The sequence below is a fragment of the Falco biarmicus genome, chromosome 6 (genome assembly GCF_023638135.1).
Source record: "Falco biarmicus isolate bFalBia1 chromosome 6, bFalBia1.pri, whole genome shotgun sequence".
In the NCBI taxonomy this organism is placed as follows: Eukaryota; Metazoa; Chordata; class Aves; order Falconiformes; family Falconidae; genus Falco; species Falco biarmicus.
The window spans coordinates 17,007,498-17,035,349 of NC_079293.1; the positions used below are offsets into that span (position 1 = coordinate 17,007,498).

The window sequence follows — 27,852 nt, forward strand, 5'->3', positions numbered from 1 at the left end:
TGAATCTCCCCAACTATTCTGCAAGAGTTTCTCTATACTACATATCAGTATCTTTGTACTTTTCCACCGATGCAGCATTTAGAGAGTTCACTTCCTCCCATGGCCAGGAGTCCTCATTTTCCTTTGCCCAGAAGGACTTCCTGACGTGCAAGAGAAAGAAATTGTGACTTTAATTTCCCATGTGGGTGGACAGTATGGTCTTGTCCATGTTGGGTAAGATTTCATTTTCACAAAGGTTTTCCTAATAGGATGGGGGTTGTTTTAACTAACTTGCTCATATACTTCCTGTGTTAGTGATAAAAGCATGGTATGACTGACAGTGAAATATATAGTAGTATAAAGGTTTTGGAAATAGTAAACCAAAAATGTGCCATCAGAACACCATTCCATGCAGGTAGCTAGTATGTCACCATATTGCTCAAAAATTCATTTGGAACTTGGACTCTAACACGTACATATAAAAGAAAAATCCAAACAATGTGTTCCGTGCTTGTGCAACAGAATCACTATCATGTATTTGGAAGTCTATGTTATTATCAACAGTCACATTAATCAAGATGCAAAAGAAAAACAAAAGCCTCTGTATATAGTAGTTTCACTGTGGAGTTTATCATAACTAAATGATACAAATAGTGAAGATTGAACTTTAGTAAGTTCTATATAGCAACTTCGGTAAGTTATCTAGAGCAGCTGAGCCCAAAGCATTCAAAATATGGACCTTTTACTGAACTCTTGCTCTGCTTTGGAAGGTGTATGTATGAAGTCTTCTCTGGAGAGGAAAATGTTGCTATCACTCTGAAAACTTGCCTTAATAAAATAAAATCTTTGACATACCTTAATAGAGATGAAGATTTTTTTCAGTTCCTTTTTATATTTAAGGCCATCTTTCCATTAATCGAGTAGCTGACTAAGTTTAACGCCATGTAGTTAGCCTCCATTGAAATGTATGAACAATACAGTTTTGGGTTTTAATATTCTCATGTACTAGCCTATGTATTTTATTTTGCATAGAAAGTTATATTCTCTTGTTTGGGTCGTTCTGTTTAAAAAAATGAACAAATTTCTTCAATGCTTTAAATTAACTGTGACAGACACACCATTTTCAAAAAGTGAGGAATCTGTCACTGCTTTCTGGCAGTGACTTGAAACTTGAAAGCCCAGTCTCTCCTTCCAGTGGTGGGAATGGAATACGAGGGGGAAAAAAAAAAGTTAACTGTTTTGGGGTTTACTCTACAGATGCATCAGGAATCAGATCAAACTCAAGAACGTCTTTGTTTGGCTTATTAGAAATTAAATGAGAAAGTTGCATGTAACATGAAAAATGTAGTAAAAGTATGTTCTTCTTGGCTATGAGCATGAATATTTTTGCCCCTGCTTACCATACCTAATTGGCTCACAGCTTATCCCCTTATACCTGGACGTTCAGCAGGTTTCACATTTATATTCCATTTAGAAGAATTTTATTGACCGTGCTGAGTCAGGAGTACTCATTTCAATACTTGGTGGCTGAGGGAGTTAGCTAAAGTCTAAAAGAAGATCTGAGCATGGTAAATATGTTCTGAAATGTTAGTTTCTTCAACAGGCATTTTAAAAAAATTGTATGGATCAAGGCATAAGAATTATGTGTCTCTTTAAACAATAGGTACAGCTGGATTTTTAGATTGATGGAGTAAGGACCTCCAATGCTTCAAATCTTCAGGAGTAGTTCAAGACTGGATAGTTCAGTTTATGACTGTGTTACCTATTTATAAATGAAATTAAATAGCCCTACTTTAGACTTAGGAAAAAGGATTTTAATATACCAATCAATTAGTTTTGTTTTGATAACAGTAGCAAGTATACTGTTTCATCATCAGTTGAAATCTTTCTTTCCCTTTCCCACTGGCTCCAAGTCACCTTCCAATCTTTTAAACTCCTGTCTTTTCAATCTCTGTCTTTTGTGCACCTTAAAAAGTGGTTTTTTTCCCTAGTATCAGAAGGCTGGACTCTTTTGTGTTTTACAAACTTTAATATTCTACACATACCTGTAATACAAATATGCTGATCACCAATAAAATAAAACAATATGGACAGTAACTAACATTTGCTGTACTGGTTTCTGTATAGCTTCTATAGTTCATTACAAGACATAGACAGAACATTATGCAACTCTGGGGGAATATGGAGAAATTTGGAAACTTCCTCATGAACATGTGTATGTCAGGTGTATTCTATGACTGTTGTAACAGGGGTAATGTTGCGCTATGATGTGATGGATGATACACTCTGATTTCTGCATTTCCATTTTAATGACTGTGTATATGATCAGTTGAAGTCATTGGAAGACAAAACTAGAAATTGATGATCTACTAGCTGGTTTAGGAGAGAGTTCAAGTTTGGGGTTCAACCACTGGACCACAACTGTAGGTAGCTTCCTGTTTGCTCCTTTAAAAGGCTTAACTTCTAGAAATATCTTTTCTAGGAGGGGGGGGGGGGGGGAATAAAAAATAAATTAATAAATAAAAATAAATAAAAATTGTACCTTTGTAAAAACTGAACTAGTTTTTTTTAAAACTTATTCTTCCTGAGCTTATTTCATTCACAAAATTTGAAAAAGTATTCTGAAGATAATGCCAACTAAAAACTATCTGGCAAAATCTTTTAATGTAGTAGCTTCATTTTGACACTTTCTATTTTTTCCATTATTTTCTTCCTTTTGATCTCAAATGGAAGTAAAAAATCAAATGTATTTCTATTATCTTTTGATGATTCAACTCCTCATCTTATTAACATACCATCTGCATTAAATGTTATTCACATTGGTGCTTTAACATAAATGCTAGAAGCACAAAACATCAAATAAAATCTGAGCTGGCAGAGTAGTGCAGTGGTGTTTCCAGAGCTGACTGTACTGCTGCCACAGTAGGTATTTATTCTCTGCTGAAAGTGAAAGGGTAAGGTTTTCTTATCCTGAGGCAGACATTGTTGCCTGTGTAGAGAAGTAGGAGGTTAGTTTTCTCTAAGTTTTTGTGGGAGGGTAAAGAAATGGATCATAACACCATTCTCATTTTATTTGTCTAAAGCTTTCAGCCAAAACCCTGGAGAATTTTGACAGCCGTTAGCAGTGGCACCACTTTGTTCCTTCAAGTTTAGATATTTACAAAGCGTGTTTTTCTCTTCTGTTTTTAGCACAAGAAGAATGGGCCACAACCCGTTCCAGCCTAAAGGCACCGCCTCCAAGGTCAGCCAGAGGGGGTTACAGGGAACACCCCTATGGTAGATATTGAAGGTCCTCCTCATCTGTGACCTCATCTCAAAGACAATTAATAGCCTGTGGTCTCCACATAAACAGCAACAAGACAAGTAATAGTCCATTTCTTTTCTATCCTAGGGATTACTGCTCATGATTATCCTATGTACTACTTGTATTTCCTATAACATTGGAGTGACATTGACATTAGTATTATTTTATAACACGGACTTAAAAAACAGAGACAAAAAACCTTTGGCAAGCATTGTCTATAAACCATTCAAAGATGATGTTCTGTTGGTTGTATTCATTGCTGTGTGTAACTTAAAAAGCATGACACTGTTACAGATCTTGAGTCTCTCTACATACTAGCTAAGGCTGAGTTTTTGTTTAGAGTTGCTGAAAGACTGTAATATGATTTTTTTTCCTTTTTTTTTTTTTTGAACCAGACAATAATCAAGCTGTAGATAAGATGTTTTAACCTGTCTTTTTTAATATATGTTAGTTTAGATTAAGATGTTCGATATTAAGTTTGTAAATTTAATTTTAAATGCTGTTTTAATGGGGTTGAAAACAAGCAGCTACTGTATGTATGTAGCTAACTGAATTTGTTCAGTGTTTTAACCTGTATTTGTTAAAAAAAATCACATAAAGTTCCATGTGTAAGCTTCTCTAAATAGGAAACCATAATTTTGTCAAATATGTTTGCCATAATTTGTCAATAAAGCTGAAACCTTTTGTAACAAACTAAATTTGGAATTACTTGTTTTCTAGCTTTAAATGCCTGCTTTATTTCTTTTTCAAGAGATGCCTAAAATGGTTTTTATATAAAAATTACAAAAATGAACCCAAGCCTGTTTTAAGATTTTTTGTGTAAGACTTTAAAAGTTGTATTAATAACTTCTGGTTGTTAAATAATTTAAAAGTTAACAAACTAAACTGTTACATGAATCATGGTTAGTATCCACTAATGTATAACATGTTAATGGAAAAAAATGCTTTAGAACAATAAATGGATTTTAAACTATCCTCTAAGCTTGATCTTGCTAAACACAAACTCTGATTGACTTGTTTGTATTAGCATGTCTCTCGTGAGAATGTAATGGAGTTTAAAGAGGTAAGATTACCACTTACCACTGTTAGACTGTCTAAATGCTAGTTCTTCAACCTTTGAGTTTCCCCGCACATTAAATATCCCATTCAACATGTAAGCATTGCATAGATTCACCTATTTGTTTTCACTCAGAAGAGTGCGTTGACTGCATTTTTCGTAGTATATAACAATTTGTCTTGATAAACAAATCATCAGTGTCACTGCCCAGTTGTTGGTACTCAACTTCAAAAACTTTATTTGTAATTTTCAGTGCTAAATATCACCGCCCTTGAAGGCAGTTTAGAGGGCTGATATTTCTTTTGAGACTATCAGACTTGATGGCTGATGATTATTAAGGAAATATGTCGCAGGACTCAAAGGATGACTAAACGTTAAACAGGTAACACTAATAGTAACTCTGTAATTTTGAGTATGCAACAGTAATGTTAAATATTCTCAGTTATTAAGTTACTGATAGTTAAAAAAGTAAACCTACCAAAAGATAACAAATAGGTATATAGGCTATTAAAACAACTAATTAACATTAACTAGTGACAACAAAATTATTCTACAATATATAACCCTCAAGGTAATAAACAGAACTAAAATTAACAATAATAGTAATGCAACTCTTGCTAACTACAAATATATAACCTAAATTTTGATGAAAAAAGAGAAGAAAAAAAAAAACAGAAGACTTGATGATAGGGATGCCAAAACTGTTAATCCTTTAAATACAGTCTTTTTGTTTACAGTGGCTTTTTGTCAATGTGATTGGTTTACTTTTTTGATGAGAATAAAGTACAGGCCTATTTCTGTTCAGTTTGTGAACAAAATCTCTTGCAGCTGGAGTTGCATGCTAACTCTTTTTGAATAGTTTATGAAGCGTATATTTTGTCATTTAAAGTGTTGAAATTAATTCAATAGGCTACGTGATGGTTACATTGAGTTTATTCTGTCTCACTATTTCAGGGACTCACAGGCACTGGACAGCAAAGCAGCAGATCTGCTGAGAAGTGGACAGGTAAGCTCTGCCACATCTCAGGGTTTTTTTTCGTATTCCCCATTTTATCTGTGCATTTGTTTTTACTAACACAGAGAGACATATTCAGGTAGAGTTTTAAAACATATAAAAACAATTCTTCCCAGCGATGTTTCTTTGCATAGCAGCATAGTGATTATGGTATAACGGCAATCAAAACATTTGCTTTTATATGCTCTGATACCCTTCATTTAAATCAAAGAAGTCTTGCTGTCTAGCCTTTTAACGGTAAATATTAAGATGGTGTACTTTATAACTGCTCCTCTAAAAACAAGAGCTGGTGTTTTTTAAAAGCATGCCTACGTTATGGAAGCAAACTAGTCACGTGACATAGAAAAATACAATACTGGCTTACCTTTGCTTCTCAAAATATTTATCATTTCTTCCTATGACAAAAGTATCTATAAAGAGACTCTTTCGCATGGCAGGTTTTTAATTTTTTTTTGTGCTTTAGAATGGCAGAGACATTAATGGTATTACCATGCAACGGCACGTATCAAGGCATAAATTTCTATATTTCTCTGTTAAATATGTTTCAGAATAGACGTGTATCTTGGGTAACCTTCTTCTATAGACTTCAGATTATAGATGAGATTTCTGATGAAAGACAAATGTCATTGCTGGAAACATTTAAAAAAAAGTTCAACTCAGATGACAACCTTATTGACTCAGAAGTGTCAACCTCCACACAATACAAAAAGTACAAATTCTCCTCCTCTGTCATGATTGTTAAACTAGGTTAGAGCCAATACGCAGAACTGACAGTGTTGCACACCAAATACACAATCCCAGACACATTTATTACTCTTGCGTCTTTTCCCATGATTGTGGTGTGGCTGATTTAACGTTTCCAGTTTTTGGTGTAGTCAACAGTTACTTACAAACCACAAACTGTGTTGTATAGCGAGATATAAAGGGCTTAATTTTCTTCAGGGTTGCCTCAAGACCTGTGTAAATTGGTTTGATTTATGCGCTACAACCACTCTACAGGCCAAAGTGATATAACTTGCCTTAGAGATTTGCCTGCATATTACAGTCACATCAGCGTGAGCATACCACTGTAGTAAAAAGCTTCTGTCTACCCACCTTGCATATAGTTATACAAATGCGGTTCAGTCAGTATATGTTATATCTATACAGGCAAGAAAAACACGTTCCACTGCTATAAATACAGTTCCATACTAGTACAACTGTGATTATAGATTATTATACATTAAAGATTTTACTATATAGGTATTTCAGGAAATGCTCATCTGCCTTACTGAAATGATTAATTACACAAAACTGTGATCAGGTCATACCTGATATAAGAGACATCCAGGGCAAAGCACATAAAATTAATTTCTCACTTGTGCATCAGATTTTTATGTGAGGCTAACTACTGTGAATGCCTTTAGGATGGACTCCAAAAAATACAGATTTATAGCAGAGCAGCACTGTCTCAAAGTCTACTTTGCAGCCATTATTTTTGTAGATTGAAAAAAACCCTGCAGAATATGTCAGTAAAATAATGCTTTGTGAAATATGCTCATACAAGGGTAAGTTAGTAAGTCAGTGCAAGCAACTTTTTATGCAAAAATATTTTGTATTGATTTTTAGAAAATTGGTGTGAAAAATTACCTATGACTGCATGTGCTGTTCTGGGCTGTGAAGTGTATTTCACACCAGTTTCTGAAGAAGTCTTAGAGTTAATCAGATATGTCTTTAAACAAAAAAAACCCACCTTCTTAGTTTGTGAGAAAGTAACAGGAAGAGTGTGATTGTTCTAATTAACAGTCATCTTTAGCTCTTCCATGAAATGCTGTGATGTATTCCACACATCTACCAGTCAGGTCAGCCATAATTCTGAGGTCCTGAAAACTTACATGCATCTTCAGAAAACACAGGACTTCACTTGTGCTAGAGATAATTTCAAGACACTAGTCACCAACCAAACATTTTCTTTGGATGAATTCACATACCAAGTAGTTTTGTTTGTAATAGAAAGAAAAACTAGTATAAAATATCAAAACAACGAGTAAGAAACACGGAAGAGAGAACCAGAGCTGAAATAGCAAAATGCCTGTTAAAAGATTACTAAGATTTTTTTTTTTCCAGGTTGACCTTGTCTATAGAACAGTTTGATCTGTAAAAAAAAGTAGTGCATTATAATTTTCAGCACTTAAACCAGCAGAATATATTATTTTACAGAACTGTGCTAAAATATTCTTAATGGTACCTCTGCAACATCAAGCAAAATATTCTTTTCATGGGATTCTTTTTAAAATGGAACTATCTACTTTTAAAAAATTCTGTGCTTTCAAGAGACAGTACATAATATATGCACTCCTGGATGAAAACCCCTATTACCCTAAATAGGTAGGCTATTGCATTACAAATGCAAACAATGCACATTCCAAAAAGTATTTGTTATTAATAGAACCAACGAGCCAGTTTGGAAATGTATTTCTGGAGGTGGGTTGTGCAACATTTGACAGTCCGTGTTGTTGGAATGGTGGCTGGATAGTGTAGTGGATGGCACAGTGGCAGAATCTGCAGCTTCATATCTCATGCAGTCACAGCTTCCCTTGATGGAAGTTTAGTCAGAGAGGCGGGAGCAATTTTCAAGTCCAGATAGAAACAGAGTAGGAAGAAAGCGTCAAGGGGCTGAGAGCATTGTCACCTGCTCGAGCAGAACCCGCCAAGCTGCACCATCAGGGACAAGCTCCTGGAAAAGTAACAGGTGAGGAAAAATTGCACTACTGAACTATTTTGTCTAGCAGACTTGTTGCATGTATTCAAAAGCCATTCTAACTGAAAAAATCAGACATCCCTAGAGTAGCGACCTTTATCAGAAAATGAAGTGGCACCATGTAACTATTTCTTTACTGTACAGCTTATGTTACAGTGTTTAAACAAGATCTTAAATATTCATATGAATAAATGAAGAACCTTAGGAAGAACAGGATACCTGACCTCACCTCAAAGGATATTGACAATATTTTTCTAGCTCAATGAGGTCCTCAACCTCCTTTCAGAGTAACGGAGCTATAGCCATAAAGCTAGGGGATGCTCTTATTGCACATGCCCCATTCAGTCTATAACCCAGAATCTATAACGATTAGAATCGGGATAATGAACATGTATCAGTGCATCAGTTAGAAGGCTTAACGTGTTACTGTGATAATACGGATTTATGGCATTCCTTGTGAAATATCATCCAGGAGTATTATCTGAAGGTTAAAATCAAGAACAAGGAAGCAATGTATTGTTGCAAATAAACACCAATTTGGTCTACAGTAGTGATGTATTTCCCTCATGTTTAACACTAGGAGTGTTGTTTTACGTACTGTTTTTCTAAGAAGTCCAAAATTTTGCAGTAGTCAAATAATACAGGTACAAAATTATAAACAATGGCAAAGGAGAGTCATAGAATAAGCTAAACATAAGAAACAAAAAGCCTTTCTTAACATCTGAAAGAATATGATCCATTGAATGGAGGTCCTAGAAAGTTTTCCCTTTTGCATTGTATTAACTTGAAGAAGCAAGTCAAGATTGTATAAAGGTTAAATAAGGACATCACTGGATATCAGTGTTGTCCATACAAGTGCCTTAGAGATACCTCATCCTCTGTAAAGTTTGTGGGTATATTTCCTTTCTTTTGTGGAAAAACACTATCAAAAATGAAAAGATAACTGAGAAACTCTACCTGAATTTCCTAAGCAGCTGCATGTTTTGACAGAAAAAATGTTTTCCTGGAATATTGTGAAACAAATACCAAATCTAAAGAAAGTTACAATCTCCCTACAGAATCTATTTACTAACAACTTTCTAGCAAAGATATTAAGGAAAATAGGTGATTTTTTTTTCATAAGTATTACCTGAACTCTTTTATAATGCTGTAGAACTTCATTGGTGAATGGCTCAAGAAGGTGAAGTAGTTTGGGAAAAAATTTCATATAGTCATAATCACTTCTCCCTATGTCAGAACATATGTATTTTTAGGGTTCAGGAAGGCAGAGTTCATTTGTAGATACATTTTATCAAATTAGGAATAAAAAAAAGAAAGAATTTGACTAAGACATTACAAAGGTTTTTTAAAAGAAGCAATAATTTTGGTTTACAAAAATTGAAAAGTCTGGCTGTAATTAAAGACCTGTTTGGAAGAATGAAGATCATATTTGTTACTATTTCAAGTCATCCTCTGTTGTCAACAGATCAACCAAAGTACAAAAAGAACCCTAATTAATAGAGTAAAATCACAGGAAAAACTGAAAAATATTTGAATGCTAAACAGAAAAATAAGTCTAATGTCTTCTGAAGTTTTTCTGTCCTCCATTAAAAACTTAGATGTGCTCTGTGACCTCCATCCATTATTAGAACCCAAGAGTTATCAAAACCAGTATGTCATGTTCTCCATTTTACTGTGTTGGTCTATGCAGACAGGAAAGGTGTACAGGTAACTTTCTCAGACCAGTTACAGCTTCAGAGATGATCACCATCTTCCAATTTGTTGTTAGCTAATGCCATTTTTCTAGTCGTTATTATTGCTTATTGGGACCTGGCTGAAACCTTTGAAATCATTAAGCCTTTCCTTTTTCTTCAGGTGGTTTTGCTTCTGATCCTGCAGGTTAAATACCGCATTCATTGGAAACATTAAGGAAAGCTATTCCCACTGAAAGATTTGCTGGTATATGTAGTAATTAGGTAAATTATGTGCTTTGTTCATGAATATGCTGATATCTTTTAGTGAGGACATGCTGGTGTACAGTATTTATGTTCTGAAACAGTGGCATCTAAAGTGAACTGCGGCTCCCAATATGAGTATAGGAAAGATTTTCTGTCTTTTCATGATCTCTGGTTGACTAAGAAATTTATATTATGACTCAGCAGAACATTTCAAAATTGTTGAAATGCATCACTATAATAGTGCATATCTGGGACAACATTTTTATTCACAAACAGAAGCAATCTCTGTCAAGCATGAGAAATGCAGATTTCTAAATTTCTACTAAAAACATGTCACTGTTTTAAAGGTTTGTTTTCCTTATATAAATCCTATTAAAGGGCTGTGTTTAGTACTTATTGAAAGACATAAATGCATCCTGTCCTGAAATAATTGAATTAACTTTGAAATCTAGGATGATTTACCAGAGAATAACAAAATTTATTGAGAAAGCAATTTCAGGCTTTCATATTTCAAACCCGTAAATTAGAAGGAAGGTTTACTGGAGGAATATCAGACCTATGCTGTAATGGTATAGGTCATCATTCACATATTAAAAGGAAAAAATGAAAGAAAATACTGTGTAGTTGCTTCTTTAAATCCAGTGTATGCCCAAAGAATTTTTCAGAGTGCTGTATAGAAATGATCAGAACTTATCAGAACTTTCTGATATCTTTTAGCAGCATTTGTGTGTACAAGTAGGATAGTGTAAATGCTTGACTGCCCTGGTAAGAGTCGAATCAATTCTAAAAATAATGTTTCTTGTTTCTTCAGGTTACTGCTGTATCCTATTGATTTAATTGAGGTATAGTTTCTTGTACAATGTTATTATAAAGTGTGAGAGCACCTGCTTATACCATGTCTAGCACCGTTCTTGCCATGCTGGATGCATTAGCTGATGATGGATGGCTTGCTTACAGGAAAACAGTGAATACCTTTGTTATATGCCTTTGCATTACAGGACCTTCACGCTGTGACCACTAACGAGTCGGAGGTGCAAACTGCTGAGCTGCTTATTTTTGGCTTCTGAGCATTCTGGGTGCTTTGGTTTTTTCTTTACTTCTGCACAGTAAACAGAAAAAAATAGGAGGATATTTTGTATCATAATTTACTACAGTCACTTATGACTCCATAGTCATTGTTCAGCTAACAACTCATTATATTTCTTCTTGAACAATCCTGTACAACTACTGGCAAAATTCAGTGGAAAGGTCTTATGCATGCAGAATCTTTATTTTTATTTTTATTTTTCCATTTTTTTCCTCTTCTTCCCAGAAGAACATAATTGTTCATATACCTACTCTGACTGAAAGTCAAGGGCACTCTCATTCAAATGAAATGTTGCTATTCTCTGATAATATAGGACTTCAGCTTTGTATCCTTAGAGTATTTACAATTAGTAGGGTTCTTTTTCTTATTCTGCATGGTATTTGAGTATTATATACCTTTTTAATATCTCTATTAGTATCCATGATGTAAAGATACAAACAGCTGGCAGGAATGCTCTATTAGGTTGGATTCCAGTTAAGCAAAATAGGTTTTTGATGGAGAATTCAATCCTGCAGATCTTAGTCAGGTTTCATTCACTAAAAATCCCTGCTGACATCAAGGAATGAAAAGGGAATATGAAATTCAGAATTTGATTTGCAGTCATTTCTATAATTTAATTAAGTTCAAACAGAACACATATCTGTTAAGGACTAGAATGTGTCATTCCAGCTGATGTCCTGCTTAGTGGGCAGGATGAAATAACCTTGACCCAGAAAGAGTACTTCAGTTACAAGACCAACATCACAATTCTACATTTTATATCATCAAAACTAATTTTCCCATGTGCAAGAAAAACCCTTAGTTGAAGGTACTTGCTTGGAACTGTCAGTCACCCCAAATCTCAACTTGGCAACCAAGTTCATCCATTCATGGTAGTCACCGCTTTGTTTTCATAGAGTGAGAACTAACAGCTTTCTGAAGGAGGCACAATTCTTTACATAGTTTTTAATGACAGCATTACTGAACTTGGTTGCAGATCTAAAGCAAAAATGGGCTGCCCACTAGACTGTGAAGGGCTGTGGGATATGTGCCTCAGGGAATCTAGCGCTCATTCACAAGAAAGGAAGACAGCTATCTGTTTTTGTAACACCAACAATACTGCATAGCTCTTATAAAGCTTGACTAGCACCTACAGAACTTCAAAAAAATTGCTGCATAGAATTCAAAATGCTTACTGAAGGAAGCAGGCATTTTAATCTCTGCCTTGTAATGGAGAATTAGAAAAACATTGAAGCTGGATGATTTGGCTCAGGTCACTCAGCAGGTCAAAGAGATGTAATAAAGTGCAATTGGCAAAGCAGCAGGCAGGGGTAAGAATTTGCATCAGGAAATGAAATACAGGATGTATTTGGTGCTGTGATTTGTTTGGAGAACTGAACTCTTATCCATGGTACAGATATACTAGAATCCCTTGAAGCCTGCTGGGCTGTACTAGGCAACTGGATGGAGCAGCTAGCAGAATGTGTGCATGTAGTGAGTATATGTACATATGATAAATTTACATTGAAGAAGCCTGCTATTATCTTTTTCCATTTGCATTATAGCTGTATTTTTCCATATATGCATCACCTATTACTATGGTAAGTTTCTCATGCTGTATGTCTGATGAACAATAACTTTGTCTCTAAATACTGATAAGGGCTTGAGACTTAATACCTGATGCTTTCCCTGTAGCACTGAGTACAATAGGACTGGACCCTAAAAGCCTACATATTGTTAAACTTTACAGTGCTGACAGTTCTAGAAATAACAGAAGTTTTATTTCAGACCATGTTAGGAATAAATTTAGACTCTGGATTAGGTGTGGATTTTTCTGCTTTGGAGTCTGTATAGACTAATGGCAATAAGATACCTGGCTTTGTAATACATAGTCAACCAAAAGTAACCCTAAGAATATGTTTAAGGATCTACAAAATAGGTTTAGTTTTTTAATATAAAATCATTTTTATGCCAGGTTCTTCATCCAGACTTATTTGGATGACTTGTTCTCATTCACAGCTCTCATAGTTAAGATACAGAACTCCAAAATAAGCTGTACAACTTTAATCTGTCATGCCTCCAATTGTCTCATTTGTTTTGTAAATGTACTGTTGGCAGGGCTCATAATACTATCTACCATTAAGATCACCAGTACTTTCTATAAATCAGCTGCACCCACTTGAAATTAAATTGTCCATGATGGTATCTGCTCAATCCAAGGATTTTGGCCAAAATGCCAGACAGTTCAGAAAAATACAAGGTTTTGGTCATTTACAAAATAACAAAAGTTTTCTTTCACAGCAAATGTCTATGAAAATATATTGCAGACTGTGTGTCACAGTACGCTCTAGTGCTGGTTTCTTATACATGAGAGTGTAAGAACTGCCTTCCTTTGTCAGACCATGCATCTACCCTGTCCAGTGCCTTTTCTTCTATCAGATCCAGAATGGATGCTTGGGGTGCATGGTGGAGAGGTCAGGAGAAATATATAGAACAAGTAGAAGCTCCGTTGGCATTAGCAAATTAAACACCACTAGAATGATCCTATGTTGCCTTCCCAGTGCCCATATTTTTTAACTCCACTGTCTTGCCTAATGTACAAGTACGCAGCTGTGGTAATGTGTAAGGGTTGTGTGCCCAAATAGCTCTTATCCGTAGAACCAGTGGCTGACACTCCCAGATGCTGGGGTCTGTGCAGTGGTTTGGGTTATCAGGAAAGAGGAGGGAGTTTCATGACTGAAGAGCTGAGTTTGACTAAAAAAAGAGGAATCGATTATATTCTCTCCAGCAGAGTTTTGTGTGAGGGTAGGCAAATTGCTCAAAGTCCACTAATGCTGTATTTCTTGTTGCCTTGAGGCCTTACAGAAAAACCTGAGGTCTGATTTTCATCAGAATTGCAAGTGGCATCATCAGGAGTTGTGCCTGACTATACAAGGTGCTGTTTAAGGTTAGGGATTTTAAAAAACTAGGCTTGGGTTTCCCAGGTTATGTAACAGTGATAAATGGTTTATTTTAATTCAGAAATACATTAATAAAAATTAGTCAAACTCAAGAGGTATTCACATATTATAGCCACAAGTGGCACAGAAAGCCAACTGCAAAATTTGTAATTTTGTCAAGAAAAATTAAGAATTTTAATAGAGTTAAGCAAATTGAATAACAAGGATAAAAGAAATATCAAACAGCTGTTCTTTCAGTGCCTTTTCTTATTCATGAAATCAAGAGGGGGGGAAAAACCCTCAACCATTTTAAAGTCTATATCAAATGTATACATGAAGGGAGCTGAACCAGGGTTTCACTGACCCATAATTCAGATTTATCTAACTTCAGAGTTCTTGGTTTACCTTAACTGTTTCTTTTGCAAGCCTGACATTTATACCTACCTAATACTTTCCATCACAGAAAAATGTTTCTGAGTTTGTGGAAGGGTTTAAAGTTTACAAATTGAATGTTCTTGTAATTTGTAACAGGAACTTGCTTTTGGTAGGGAGAATTCTCCTGAGGGTCCCAGAAATTATTTCTTTGATGCTTTCATGAAAATCTGTTTGATTTGGAGACTATCATAAGGCATCCAAAAAATTACCTTTTGCCGTTTCAGTAAACTTGCTAAAAGCTATAAAAAAATGTCTATACTCCCCTGCCCCACTGATCAAAATTCTTTTATGTGAAGTTACCTTAGTGTGGCATTTGGGTAAAAATTGAGCATATTTGTCACATAGCCTCAAATATCTAGTTTTTGGCCACTTACATGTACCTAGGGTACCTATACATCCAGTGGAGCAGTCTTTGCTTACAGATAGTAATTCAAAGCGCCTGAGCCAGGCATGCTAGAACACTTTCTGGATGTGACTTCTCCCCTTTAGATGGTTGAAGAGACTAGCTAACTAATGCCTTAAAAACAACCCTCCCTCTTTAGCCTAAATCTTCAAATTGTCTCTCAATCCATTGATTTTAATAAGAACTGATTTTAATTAGTCTCTCAAAGACCTGATTATGTTAATATTATCAATAAATGCAACACAACTCCAACCAACCTGTTCTCACAGGTTCCCATTCTCATCCATACTAGCATTCAGAAGTAATTTGCTAGGATAAATATAATTACTTTGCTGTATTATCTGCATAAAGAGTGTTGGTGTTCAAAAAATTCACTGCCACAAACCTCCTTTTTTATTACACTGATAAAAGCATGTCATACTACTGTACATGAACCATAAGCCTTCATCTCAAGTAGATGATTGCAGGTGGAGAAAAGGTATTGAAGGCAACACTTCATAAATTTGTAGCATTATAAAAAGAAAGAAGTTAATGAGAAAGCTGAGCTGAAATGATATTACTGACGTTCCATACAGTAACTTTACAAATAATGTTCAAAAAGTTTTAAAAGAAATCAAAATCAGAAATGCCGGTATTTAGTTTGTTCCATTTCCTCATTTTTGCACATCCATTATTTTAGAGATTGTAAGCAGATGATCATTTACTCTTCTATTCTACTTGTGTTTCTTGCAGGGCATAGGGGTATGTCAGAAGTGGGCAGAAAATTGTTATTTTATGTAACTGCTTTATCTCGTAACTTGCAGAATTTGGAAGGTAGTTGTCTCCCAAGCATTTTCTGTCATCCAGACTAACACTGTGTCACAGAGATGCTGTGTGGATCTACATAAGTAATTTAATCTAAAATATTAATCTCACAACTGATTTTGCGTTCTTCATTGAATGTGTCTGCCCAACTTTTTCTTGATTTTCAGATTTTTGGAGACTTAGGGGGAAGTACTGTACCTTTTGAACGGTGTTCAGAGAAATAAGCGCGTTCAGCATCATTTGCAATACATCAGTGGGATCTGAAGAACTGAGCCTCAGGTTGGGACTCTTCACAGCCCTGAGTTCTGGACCTGCCATTACAAACCTCAACAGGATATGGTGGCACTCAGACTTACAGTGATCTTCCAGTCTATCAGGTGAGCTGTGGTATTTGTCTGTATGGGTTTAGTTTATGTCAAATGTGAGATAATTCATCTTACCTCAGTCTGGAAAAAATAGGATTATTTTAAACCAGTTCACCTTATGTTTGCCATTGGAAGAGAGCTCATACACAGTTACCTATGATGCATGTTAGTTTGAGACAGGATAGTCTGAAAATGTATGTAAATTCTTATGTTCTCTTTCTGTGGTAAATAATATTTAATCATCTTTCTCACAGAAGTAACATAAAAATAATCAAACTATATTTGTGCAGTGGGTTGAACATAGAAATAGGTTTTAAAAATGCCAAATATTTGGAGAAATCATCTCCTTTGGATTAGCTAACTCATTGAGGTGGTCCTGGTAAAATCAAATTTTGCAGATTCTGGGGGTTTTTTTGCTCTTTCTTTGCTTGTTCATCTAGAAGAACTTTGGTATCCTCATGACCTGTTGTGAACATACACTTATTAAAATGTCTAAGGCTCAGTTACTGTAGCATTGTCACTACAAACTATGAAAACCTGTAAGAAAGTAAATAAAAGTATACCAGAGGACATCTGGGTGGAAAACAGTAAACAAAAACCAGTCATACCACTAAGGTTTAAGACAGATACAAATACTTAATTCAATCTCATATCCAGAATAAATTAGGTCTTGCAGAGAGAAGGGTAGCAAAAGGTCCTGTGATTAAAGGCTACGTCCTCTTGTATATACTGAAGAACATCATCTAATTATATTGGAAAGTAGAAATCTAACATTTCCTGAATCTTCCAAACTAAATACTTATATGGAAGTTGTATTTTTCTGTAATAAGCTTATTTATAGCCATATGTCACATAAAAATACAGTTACTGCGTTTAGTTATTAGGGTTTGTTCCTTCAGCAAACAGCATGTGAAACAAAAGGCCATTTTAAGTCTTTGTTGATGGTAGCTAGCAAAAGCAGTACCAATAGCTAATGTGGAGATACTCTCCTGGCAGACTCCATACAGTGGCAGCAGAAATACCCACCTCAATCCTGTACACACCATCACTTCCCACACTTCTGGTGCAACCACAGTCCTTCCCTTGATTCTTCTGACCGTACACCAGAAAACGCACTGGAACCTTAGTCTCCTGCACTGCAGAACAGCATGGTCCTCTTACAGGATTCCATTCCTTGTCATCATGTGTTCTGAATGTGATGACACTTTTCTGCCTGTGCTATTTTTGGATTTGTTCTCTGCAAATGGTGATAAAACTTTGAACTATGTCTTGCTTTAGATGTAGATTTTTCTCTACAGAGAAAGAGCTAAGAGGATGTGGCCAAAAGCTATTCAAACCTAACATGTTTCTAGACTAGAGAAGAAAAAAAATATGTATTTTTCAACATTCCTCCCACTAGCTAGAGCTGGAAATAAACCCTAGGTCACAGTACTCACACTCCAGTTTGAACTGGGATGCGAGATAAAGAAATGAGTGAAAATTTGCAGGTTTCTTAAGGCTTTACTTAGATTACAGCTAAGTGTGTTTACATTGTAGATAATAATCTAAGGCTCTTAGAAGTGTTTTTCACATTATATCAATGTGGAATAAGAAGATTGATGCCTCTATTGGCATTTGTGCTTTGCACATAGCAGATGGAAGGAGAAGGGGGAAGCTGTTTGCTCTGCTTCACAAAGAATGCTATTCATCAAAACCAAAATACCTGTACTTATACCCCAGTCTCAACCATTGGACTACATTTCCTAAAGTGGCTTAAAAGTGAGGCATGGAAGTAGGTGATCATTTTCATTCTTTGCCTAAAGAAAATGTTGTAGTGTTCTTGGAAACTCAGCGTAGCGATTCCTTTTGGCTTGATAACTTCAGAGTTTAATAAGTGAAAAAAGTGATTCAGGAGTGTGGAGGACTCTACTTATATTTCTAGAAAGTGAACAGAAATCTGCGGAGGAAGAAAGGGAATTCCGTTTTTTCCCTGTCTAAGAAAGCCAGTACTTCATAGTAAAATACCAAGTTTCACCTGCTTTCATGACTTCCTTTACTGTTTCTGACTTTCCTGTTTTTCAGTTATATATATATGTATGTTCATATATACTCAATTCAGGTCCAAAGGGCAATTTAGCCCCTTTCAGGTACGTGTCAAAAACAAGTGGGATGAAATGGCCTCTGCTGTTTAGAAAATGAGACTAGATGCCTAGTGTAGACTACGTAGCTGTCTTTTAGATAATTGAGGTTGGGTGAAAGTAATCCCGACCTTAATAATTAGACTTTTAAGGAAAAGAATTTTAAATTTCAGTTATGGGAGATACATTAAAAGCTACAGGTTATGTTTATCATATCGTAATATTAAGTTGTGTAGAGCTGGGGGAACACAAGGCTTGACACATGCTTGTCTTTGGAGTTTGAGGTAAGCCTGGTCTGTGCCTGATGCTCTTCAATGGAGCAAGAGGTTGAGAAGTGGGCATAGAGAAGCACGGCCTGATGCAGAAGAGCTTTTGCTGTGATAGAACAAGCTGTTCAGGCCTTCTCTTTGAGCTCCCCACGTGCAGCATTCACCGCATGGAAACTGCCCTGTGGAGTTTCCCAGAAGTCGATTTTCTGTACTTCTATAACCTTTGCTAATTCTTTCCTCTCATGGCTTTGTTGTTGGACTGCGTGTTTATTAAAGGAATGTGATTTGCTTAGCAGGTACTTGTGTTAATAACCCTCAGTATTTTCAAAACATAGAAACTTCCATCAGTATTGGAGCACTGGAGACACACTTTTGTCTTCAGAAGTGCTGAAAACCTGCAGCTTTCACAAGCCTCAGCTTCAGGTTCTCGAAGATCAGGAGTCATCATTGGTACACAAGATCTACATATTCTCACCCAAAACACCTTTTTTGAACCTCTTGTCTTGCATCTTTATACAGATACTGTGGAAATTAATATATTACAGATTTTGAGACAGACAGCTGGTATTATTGAAAAGCAAAGAAATACTGAAGACGCATAGATTACACTAATATCTCACTAATAGCTTGAATTGCAGCTGAAGTGAGCCTACTTTATTTTTCTAAAAGCATCCCTGATGACTGGGATATGTTGCTGTACTCATGCACTGTAGTGGTGGTCTGTGAAAACAGGTAAGCAAATAAGAAGATAAATTGTAGATATATATGGATTTTTCTAAAGGTAGGTAGAATTAAGTGTTGGAGAATATTCAGCCTGAAGCTAATAGATAAAAGGCACTGTGGACCATACTGGTAATAAATACATTAAGCTGTTAGTTAATCATAGATCTTGCTGGTGAGTTCTGTAGCTACATCTCTGACTGCTCTGCAGCATGTAGATTCGGGTGACTACACACTCCTTATAACACTGATACAGAGACAAATGGTTAGTTAGGGTCAAATCTAGCCTTTAGGCTGTGTCCTGAACTCTCTTTTCTCTGAAAATCAAATGTTATTTTTAGCTTTTATTGACCCAACCATCTGACCACTCAGCATTAGTTTCTGGTCAAACGCACTTCTCACCCTCTATGTCTATACCGACTGACCAAAGAAGTTGTGTTCTTCAGACATTAAATGGATTTTTATTACTGAGGTCCACAGTGCAGATCACTGGAAGTTATGTAATAATGTGGAAGGACATGTAATTGAAAGGCTGTCAGAAGATAAAAGTGTATCAAGCTTCCCAGAGCGTTCACATCGCAACTCACAAAGTCAGATGACATTGAAATAGCAACTCAGTGTTTAATGCATGCACCTCTGGTGGCTGTGCATCACAAAGTCTGTAGCATAAAATTTCATACCCGAGTTTTCCATTAAAGAAGTTAGCTGTTGCATTTCTGAATAACTTTCTTTCTAGCTCAACTTACCTGCTGAGGACACAGTACTTTGTCCTTGAGTAGGCAGGATTGCTTTCATCTTACTCTTCCCACTGGAGCAGAGAGGATGTAAAGTGTAAGTACATATGGAGCAATGCACACGTGAGTAATTGCAACACAGGCATATATTATTATTGGATTTTTTTAAAATGTCAAGCAATAATGCATGAGAAATAAAAGTAAGTCTGTAACCATCCTGAAATTCTCCTAAATGTGCAGTAACGCCATAAAAGATGCCTGTATTTACTACAAATAATAAAACTGTAGCATCATGCTAATCAAATTCAAATCAGTTCAACTGCATAATTTGCAGTGAAGAGGTGCTTATGAAACACAAAATGAACTCCAGAATGGAAGGTTCATTGCTTCCTAATCAAAAGCAGTCAGCTCTAAACACCAGCCAGTCAGGTGACAAGTTTGTCATTTCTCAGCTGTACTCTTGGAGGGAAGTTACCAAGAAGGCTTGACAGCCTTTAAACTTCACAGAGCATTTTTCGCCTATTTCTGAATGTCATGTTGATCTACAAAAACTCCTGGGAGGCTGGAAGGAGAGGCAGAATAACAGCAGTTCTATTAAAATATATTTGCAGCAATGAATGTCAAGCAGAGTTTATGGCGTGAAAAAAACGTATAGTTTCTGAAAAGAAATTTTCACCACCCCTCAAGTCTGGTTCTTTCTTGTCTAATTGTGTCCAGCTACTCTGGGGGACTGAGGAGTGCCAATGATTAATTGCCTAGGTGTCAGAGAAGTACAGGTTGGTAATGCATCATTAAAAGCCAGAGATCAGGGTGTCTGAATTCAAATGGGAATCTCCGAGTGAATATATTACTACTATATACAATTAAAAGCTCAAACCAGAAATCATTTACTTTCATAATTTAGAACAATGGCAGCTCTCCAGTGAAAACATATTTACAGTAGTTTTACATAGCTCTCTACAGGCTTAGTACAAAAGGTAGGGACAAAAATTAGTATGCACCAAGGTGGTAGCAGAGAAACCCATCTTTGAGCCATTCTTTCCTTTTAATCAGCATGAGCTCTGCAAAATAGGGGAAAGAATTATGAGTAGGTGGACAGCATCTAGGTTGCCAAGGGCAAATCACTCCTAGGGGAATAACTGCAATTTGAGCAACGGAGTCTGACCTTTATGTGACCTGGGATGAACAGGTCTTCTCTGTTTTAGCCCAGCATGAGCAGCAGTTGCAGGGCAGCCAGCCTGAAGTCACTCAACTACCCCTGTGTGAAGGGCTGTGTTCCCCTCCTTTGGCAATTACACCATTGTCCTGTAAGAGTTCTCTGATGTTGACTAATTTCTTCAATTTCACATCCTCAAGTGTGGGACTTTATATGTGTTTTAGTAAATTTTGGTATTGGTTGAAGTCCTGTTAAGCTTCTGAGGTCCTTAAATTGCTTCTTGGAGGGTTTTTTTTGTCTTGTAACTTAGGTTATAAAAGTAGCACTATAAACATTAATTGAACAGCCATTAAGCAGTATGGGTGTTTGTTTTGGGTTGATAGGGGATATAAAGCTTCATACCCTGTGGTGGAAAACAATTAGATCTGATGATGAACATGCTATTAAATATAGCATTACCAGACTTCTATCAGTTTAACTTTAGAAAATAGCAACCAGCTGTAGCCAAAGCATACGCAAGTGATAGAAAGTCATATTTTAATTGTCATGTCATAGCTTGTTATAAATATTGTCATTTCTAATGTTTTATGCTAATGACAGTGACTAATGGTAGTCATTACCTCCATTCATTCTCATAAAAAAATTCCTCAAGAGGGGATGATCATAACTAGTATGCTGTTAAAAATTAAACTCTATTTTTCTGAGATAGAGAACATTAAAAAAAACCAACATTTCAGTACCAAGAGGTTGCCTAGCTAATTTATTTTGTTTTGAGTGTGTTTGACAACTACAGCTGTTCTTAATTGTGCCATGAGTTGAACATATATTCATTTTAGGAATGTTTTTGGCATGCTAACGTGTATACGTGTCATGTCTTTGTATGGTCTCTGCAAAATGGGATAAAAGGTGAATCTCACAGTGGTACACCTGTGGCCAGAAAAAAACCCCTGATGCTGCCCCTGTAGAGCCTTACCATTAAGAACACTGAATTTCCTCATCCATTTCTTATTTCATTTATGAGTTCTGCTTACCTGACAGGTACAGAGTACTTCATTATGTGCACAAACAGAAATGCTTAAATGGATGGAGCAGCCATTTACGTCTGATAGGAGCTAAGTGGGACATTAAATTAATGCCAAACAAGTGAGTGTTCATTTTAGTTTCATTATAAATGGCCGCAGCACAGCAGTAAAGTGTTGACTCTCATGTGCTGACAAGTTCTATATTTCTTACAAACTTCCCTCCGAGCTCAATGTGGAAAGACAAATTCACACTCTGCACGATGAAATTAGCAGCAGATGCATTAATAATTGAATAAGGATCTCTGGAGACACACCATAGTTCAGCAGGAGAGTTGGTGACTGGCTGATTTTAACTAGAGGCTTCTGTCATATGTGTATATATACATATATGCATATACATAAGGCCCAAGTTAAGAGTCGCTGCCTGTATGCAGCCTTTGGTATCGAAGTCTTTTAGAAGACTTTGAAGGTGTATTTGGCATGTCCACAAGCATACTGCTAACCATTACTCTGGACAGTGTGTGGTCTTGCTCATCCCTCCTTTCTCTGTGACTGTTCTCAAATTACAACCAAATTCAACATAATCGGTCTGAATTTGCCTCCAGATGATGAGTTGAGTGACTGAAAGACTTTCACTGTATGCAAGACTCTTGCCATAGACCTCTACACCTGGAGCTCCTATAGAAATGAAACATTTTCCTGAAGTACAAAATGTAGCTTCTCTCAGAAAAGCATTAAGATGCTGAGCTGCCATCTTCATTTCCGTCCCTGTAAGCAAAGTAGATGTCCTTTGAACCACATGCATTCCAGATTCTCAGGTTTGGGAAAGCAAGGAAGGATGTGTCTTTTGGACAGTAGCAAGAGGATTGCCAGAAAAAAAAACCTGCTCTTTTTAAGGAGCCACTATGCCACCAAGGCAATGATGCAATTACCTTATACTTAAATTATGATTGCTCCTCACACCAAGTAATATTATGCTTGGAAGACATTGACAAAACAGTGTGACATCTCATAGACAGCAATACACTGGGGTAATTTCTCATGGGCTTAAAATCAGCACTTTATTGCAGTAGTGCCAAGAGAGTGATAGCAATTTTAATAATGTAAGAATTTGTCCCATTTAGAGGAAAAGTAGCAAATTTAGCACACTGTTACTAGAATAACTCCAGATAGTTGTCAGCTCTACTCACTGTCTGTGCAGACTTCAGTCACTAGTTTCAAGTTGCACAGGTTGAACTGACTTCTGTGTTTTGCTTTCCTCCACTTACAGTTTATTTTATAAATCTCAGGATCTGGGAAACAGAAAAATTGAACTTCAAAATATCTATGAGTGTATTTTCTGGAGTATCATCAACTAAAGGAAAGCTAATCTTAGGTTTCTGTAATATATTGCAATATTTTTAATAAGCTATAATATGATTTAATAAAGTGGTACTGTTTTTAAAAACAATACTCATCAATATAAATACTAAGTTCTATTCCTTCTCTTTAGATATGCAACTCTTTTTATTCAGTAACAGTGGATACATTACTTATTCCATAAGAGCTTGGCATCAGTCCTGTCCTAATCAAAATATTGGATTTGAGATCTTTCTAGTATAAGAAACATTTAAACAGTTTCTGTTGTCAGTTGAAATAGGAGGTAAGTCCCAGAGATTCATATTTGTCTAACAAAATGATGTCTCAATCTATTAGACACCCTGCAATATCCTGCAAGTGTCTTAGCTGAGGAAAGAACAGTCCATTTTTTGCTTTGTGATGTTGGACCACACTAGAGATAAGGGAATATCAGATGAAAGAGTAAACATGCTAAAAGAATACCCTGGTTTCAGGATCATCTTCTTTTGAGGTTCTTGAAACAAAGATGTGGAAATTAAATTGGATTTACATATACATTTTTAGTGGACAGAGGTAACTTTTCAGAATAATATTTTTCATTTAATTCACACATGTATAATACATTTCATTGCTATTTTAAAAAAGTAATGTTATCATCATCTGAGTTTTTAAGGAAGAGACTTAAATAAGGTCACGTACTGGTGAATGAGAAGAATACACATGAATTGCATAGAGCAAAGAGGAATAAAGAAGCTGTATTAATGGGGACAGGGAGAGAGAGATCATGAGTCATTAAGTATGGCTTTATGCTTCACATCTCTCTACAGTGGGTTTAATCCTCTTAACTGCTTTCCATTCATTCTGTTATTCCCATGGAATAGAAGTCTAAGTCTGCTCCAGGTTTAGTCATGAATGTTTTGCAATCCAGTAACCTTTGTGTCTTTTGTTAACATATACGAGGCACGTCAGAGGTGCCACTGTTTATTCTTAAAATCTGATGTAATCGCCAATTTTTGCAACTCCGGGCAGTTATTCCTGTAGAAGCAGAGATATTTCTAAAGCCTTTTAGTGAAGGAATAAACCAATGGCTTTCATTCAGGTTTTGCAAGTCACTGGATGTTCAAAACACCAAAGCAAATTAAAAGAACCCCTTCTCTTTTGCTATCACAGTAATTTTGCACTTGAATATATGATGATTTGCTAATATAAAAGCTATTGAGGAAGATAGTGATTTTCTTCTAGCACTGCCTTGAAAAGTAGTAATAAATGTTGCGTTTCAAATTACAGCTTTCCTTGAAATGTGACTTCATTTAAAAAGAAAAGGCATCTTGAGCACCAGATTTTTCTCCCTTTGTGACTTCAAATCAGAGGTAATCCATTTAGAAGTAAAAAGATAATTTTCTAATTGCCAATCCAGTAACCTCAGCCTGAAGATTAAGTGGGTGCTTAAGTGGTTTATGCTTCATCACTAATATTGAAGCTTCTGCAAGCCAGAAATGCTTTTTCCCTTGTAAATTCACAACCTTGTAGTCTTCATACTTCTCCTCAGTTGCCCCTTCCTGTTATTATTATGCGTCTTCTGAAATGTTTTTCAGGTATTGTTTAGATGCATCATTGGAATAAGTTGGAAAGTCTCTTGGTACTGCATTCATATATTTGTACTTTTGTACAAATATCCCTGAAGAATAAATCATACCTTAGACTCAATATGTGAAATGGTAGGGAAAAAAAAAACCCACACCTTTTTTTCCATTTTTTTCTGACCTTGAACGCAGTTGTGGTGAAACAGGTAAATGCTGCACCCTCCATAAGACTCTGCTGACCACAAGCTCTAGGCACAGCCAACACAACTGAAGCAGAGCAAGGTGCTGCAGCAGCAAGTTATTACTGCTAGAAACTGGACAGAATATCAGTTTTTTCCTTGGAAACTCTTGGGGTGACGGTTTAAGTATGGATGGTGTCTCCATAGGGAGTCCCAATCTACTACAAAACACATATAATGTCACTGTGCATATACAAATTATCCTCTGAGGGCTGCAATAGCTCTGCTGAGCTGGCAGGACTAAAAATTCAACACAGTCCCAACAGAATGTATCTGATTTCTTTCTTGCCCACCCTGAGAAGAGCAAGGGAAAGTGTTTCCATATATTGCCTGTAAACCTTTGAACTTAACAAATCAGATGGGATGCCAGTTACACGGAGTGATCCAAGCATCCGCATAGAATGATAACCCTTTGTTCATCCCAGCAAGTAACGCCATAGTTCTACTTTTTCTTCTTCTGGTATTTGAGAAAGTAGGACCTATTTTTCAAGTGTCCCATATGAGAAGTAGTCTTTCCTGATCACAGAAGAAGGTGTGTAATTTTAACAGCTTTTCCCTTCTATTTTCCAATCTATTGAAAGGGACTTTCCTCTCTCGTGGTCTTCACCAGTTTCCTAACTTTTCTTAATCTAATTAGTGTTGTCACTTTTCTCACTTCACTTCTGTCTTTCTGATTACACATGGATAATGCATGAGATGTCTGCTGACTTTGGAATTAAAATGTCTATTTTGAACTTCACTGTGCAGAAATGTCTAAAATAGGACAGCAGCTTAACACATGAAGTTCTGAAGTCTTCAGTATCGCACAGTGGACCACCCATTAAAGAAGCAGACGTTTTCTTTAAAGGTCTCATTTAGAAGCTGACTTTCCCACTGCTGGAACAGTAAACCCTATCTTGTCTTTCAGGTACTCTTGTGAAAAGCCTGTCTCCCACACAGTACGAGTTCTTCCTCTGTGGCATCCTTTCTTCTCTGTTACCCTACCTTCGCCAATCACTGCTCCTCTGGAGTTGATGTGAGATTTGCATATAGATATATTAAAGCAGTTTTGGTGAAGGTAGGCTTTTGCAACTTAAAAATGGCAGTCTTTCTGTGGAATAGGATGAATATTATTATATTAATAAATAGTGGTTACAAGTCTAATCCAAGCTGGAGGTCCGTTCCATGTATTTTTGTCCTCTTGTAAAGTAATATTCAATACACATCTCCACAGATGTGAATCGGTGTGCTCTGAGTGTCTCCCCTAACATACTTCTACATTTGTCATCTTAAGAAATAATTTTTTTTTGAACATAGATGGTGCAATAAAGGACTTTCAAAATATAATTACAGGTTCAAAGACTTCAGTTAGGACAGCAATTCCTGCATACAAACAACTGAATTCTCTTAAGTCATTCCCTAGATAAATGCAGTAAGAAAGTGAACTATTCAAAGGGCAGGAATGTCAAGATGGAAGCGGAAGGTGGAAACACAAAGTGAACGAAGATGGAAGACTTTTTTCTCTCTCTTTTCCCCTTCTCTCTTTTCTCAAAAAAAAGCTGCGAATCTCAGATGTTGCCTAGCACAGCCAACAGAAACTTGGGCAAGGGACAAAGGATATCGTGTGGATCCTAACAATGCTTGGAGAGAAATGAACAGTAAAGGCTCTGGAAGTATCGGTTGTTGCAAAATCAGGTGACAATGCAGACTTAGAAGAATGAAACAACTCCTGAAAACTCCTATGCTCAGATCTGAGCAGAAACGCAGATGTTAACACAGTGTGACACATTTTGCACTCTCTGTAGCTTTAACATCATGCCTACATGAAATTACAGCCTTCTAAACTGAACCTAGCTTTCTGCTTGTTTGTTGCTTCTTAAACAATGGTCAAGTAAGGGCTGGTAAAAATGCATAATTTCTCAGAATATTAAAACAGGCAACATATTATTAATGTTTATGCAAACAATAAATCATTATAATTGTATATATAATGATATAATTGTATATCATTACAAGGGTTAAAGACTAAAACCATCAGCATGAACCACCCTTATGTTTCAGGAAATGGGGCATAGGTTAAATGCCGTGTATGTGGCAAGTGTGCTATAGTTTCGTGTTCCACTTCAGCGTAGTGGATTTAGCAAAATGAGCAATTACACTGATCAGCAGAGGACCTCTTCCAGATGTAGGGATGTACCCAGAAAGAGATGATCTGTTGGATAACCAGTGGCCAAACCTGAGCTAAGTGAAAACTCAGGGATATCAGACATTTGTAACAGTGGCCCAATAGCGATGGGTTCCCCTGGAGGAATAACTGGGCCAACAGAGGAAGTTCCTCCCCAGTCTCATGAATTTAATAGGTCATTTTTGATTTAAATGATAACGATTTACAGTCCATATTTTTTAAAAATAAAATCCACAACAATTTAGAGTTTTTCTCAATGTTAAACATACAGAGGAGAGTTCAACCTCTGAGGGTTCCTCTGAGAGTTTAAAGTGGGGTTTGGTGTGTTCATTCTTTTTTGGGCAGTAGGGAGATGTGCTTTCACCAGAATTATGGCTGTTCCCATCACCCATAAACACATATTTATGACTTCTATTAGAAAAGTTTCAGTTCAGTGCTTACTAATAATTTTGCATAGTGACTTCTT

The 27,852-nt window shown here is 36.3% G+C and overlaps 1 protein-coding gene across 6 annotated transcripts in view; it reads left to right on the forward strand.

The window, feature by feature from the left end:
* KHDRBS2 (KH RNA binding domain containing, signal transduction associated 2) overlaps positions 1–27,852 on the forward strand; it is a 393,063-nt gene that overhangs the window by 355,213 nt on the left and 9,998 nt on the right. Inside the window, exons 9-13 of one of the 6 annotated variants that reach the window (XR_008822732.1) lie at positions 3,169–3,342; positions 5,295–5,346; positions 15,847–22,183; positions 24,688–24,770; positions 26,130–26,526. Coding sequence is in view for 1 of the 6 variants with exons in the window: in XM_056344567.1 (XP_056200542.1) it covers positions 3,169–3,266 (98 nt within the window). In the remaining 5 variants the exon portion in view is untranslated. Of the gene's footprint in view, positions 1–3,168; positions 4,259–5,294; positions 5,347–15,846; positions 24,771–26,129; positions 26,527–27,852 lie in introns of those variants that run through there. The other 5 variants (XR_008822731.1, XR_008822733.1, XR_008822730.1 and 2 more) reach the window with 5 other exon arrangements.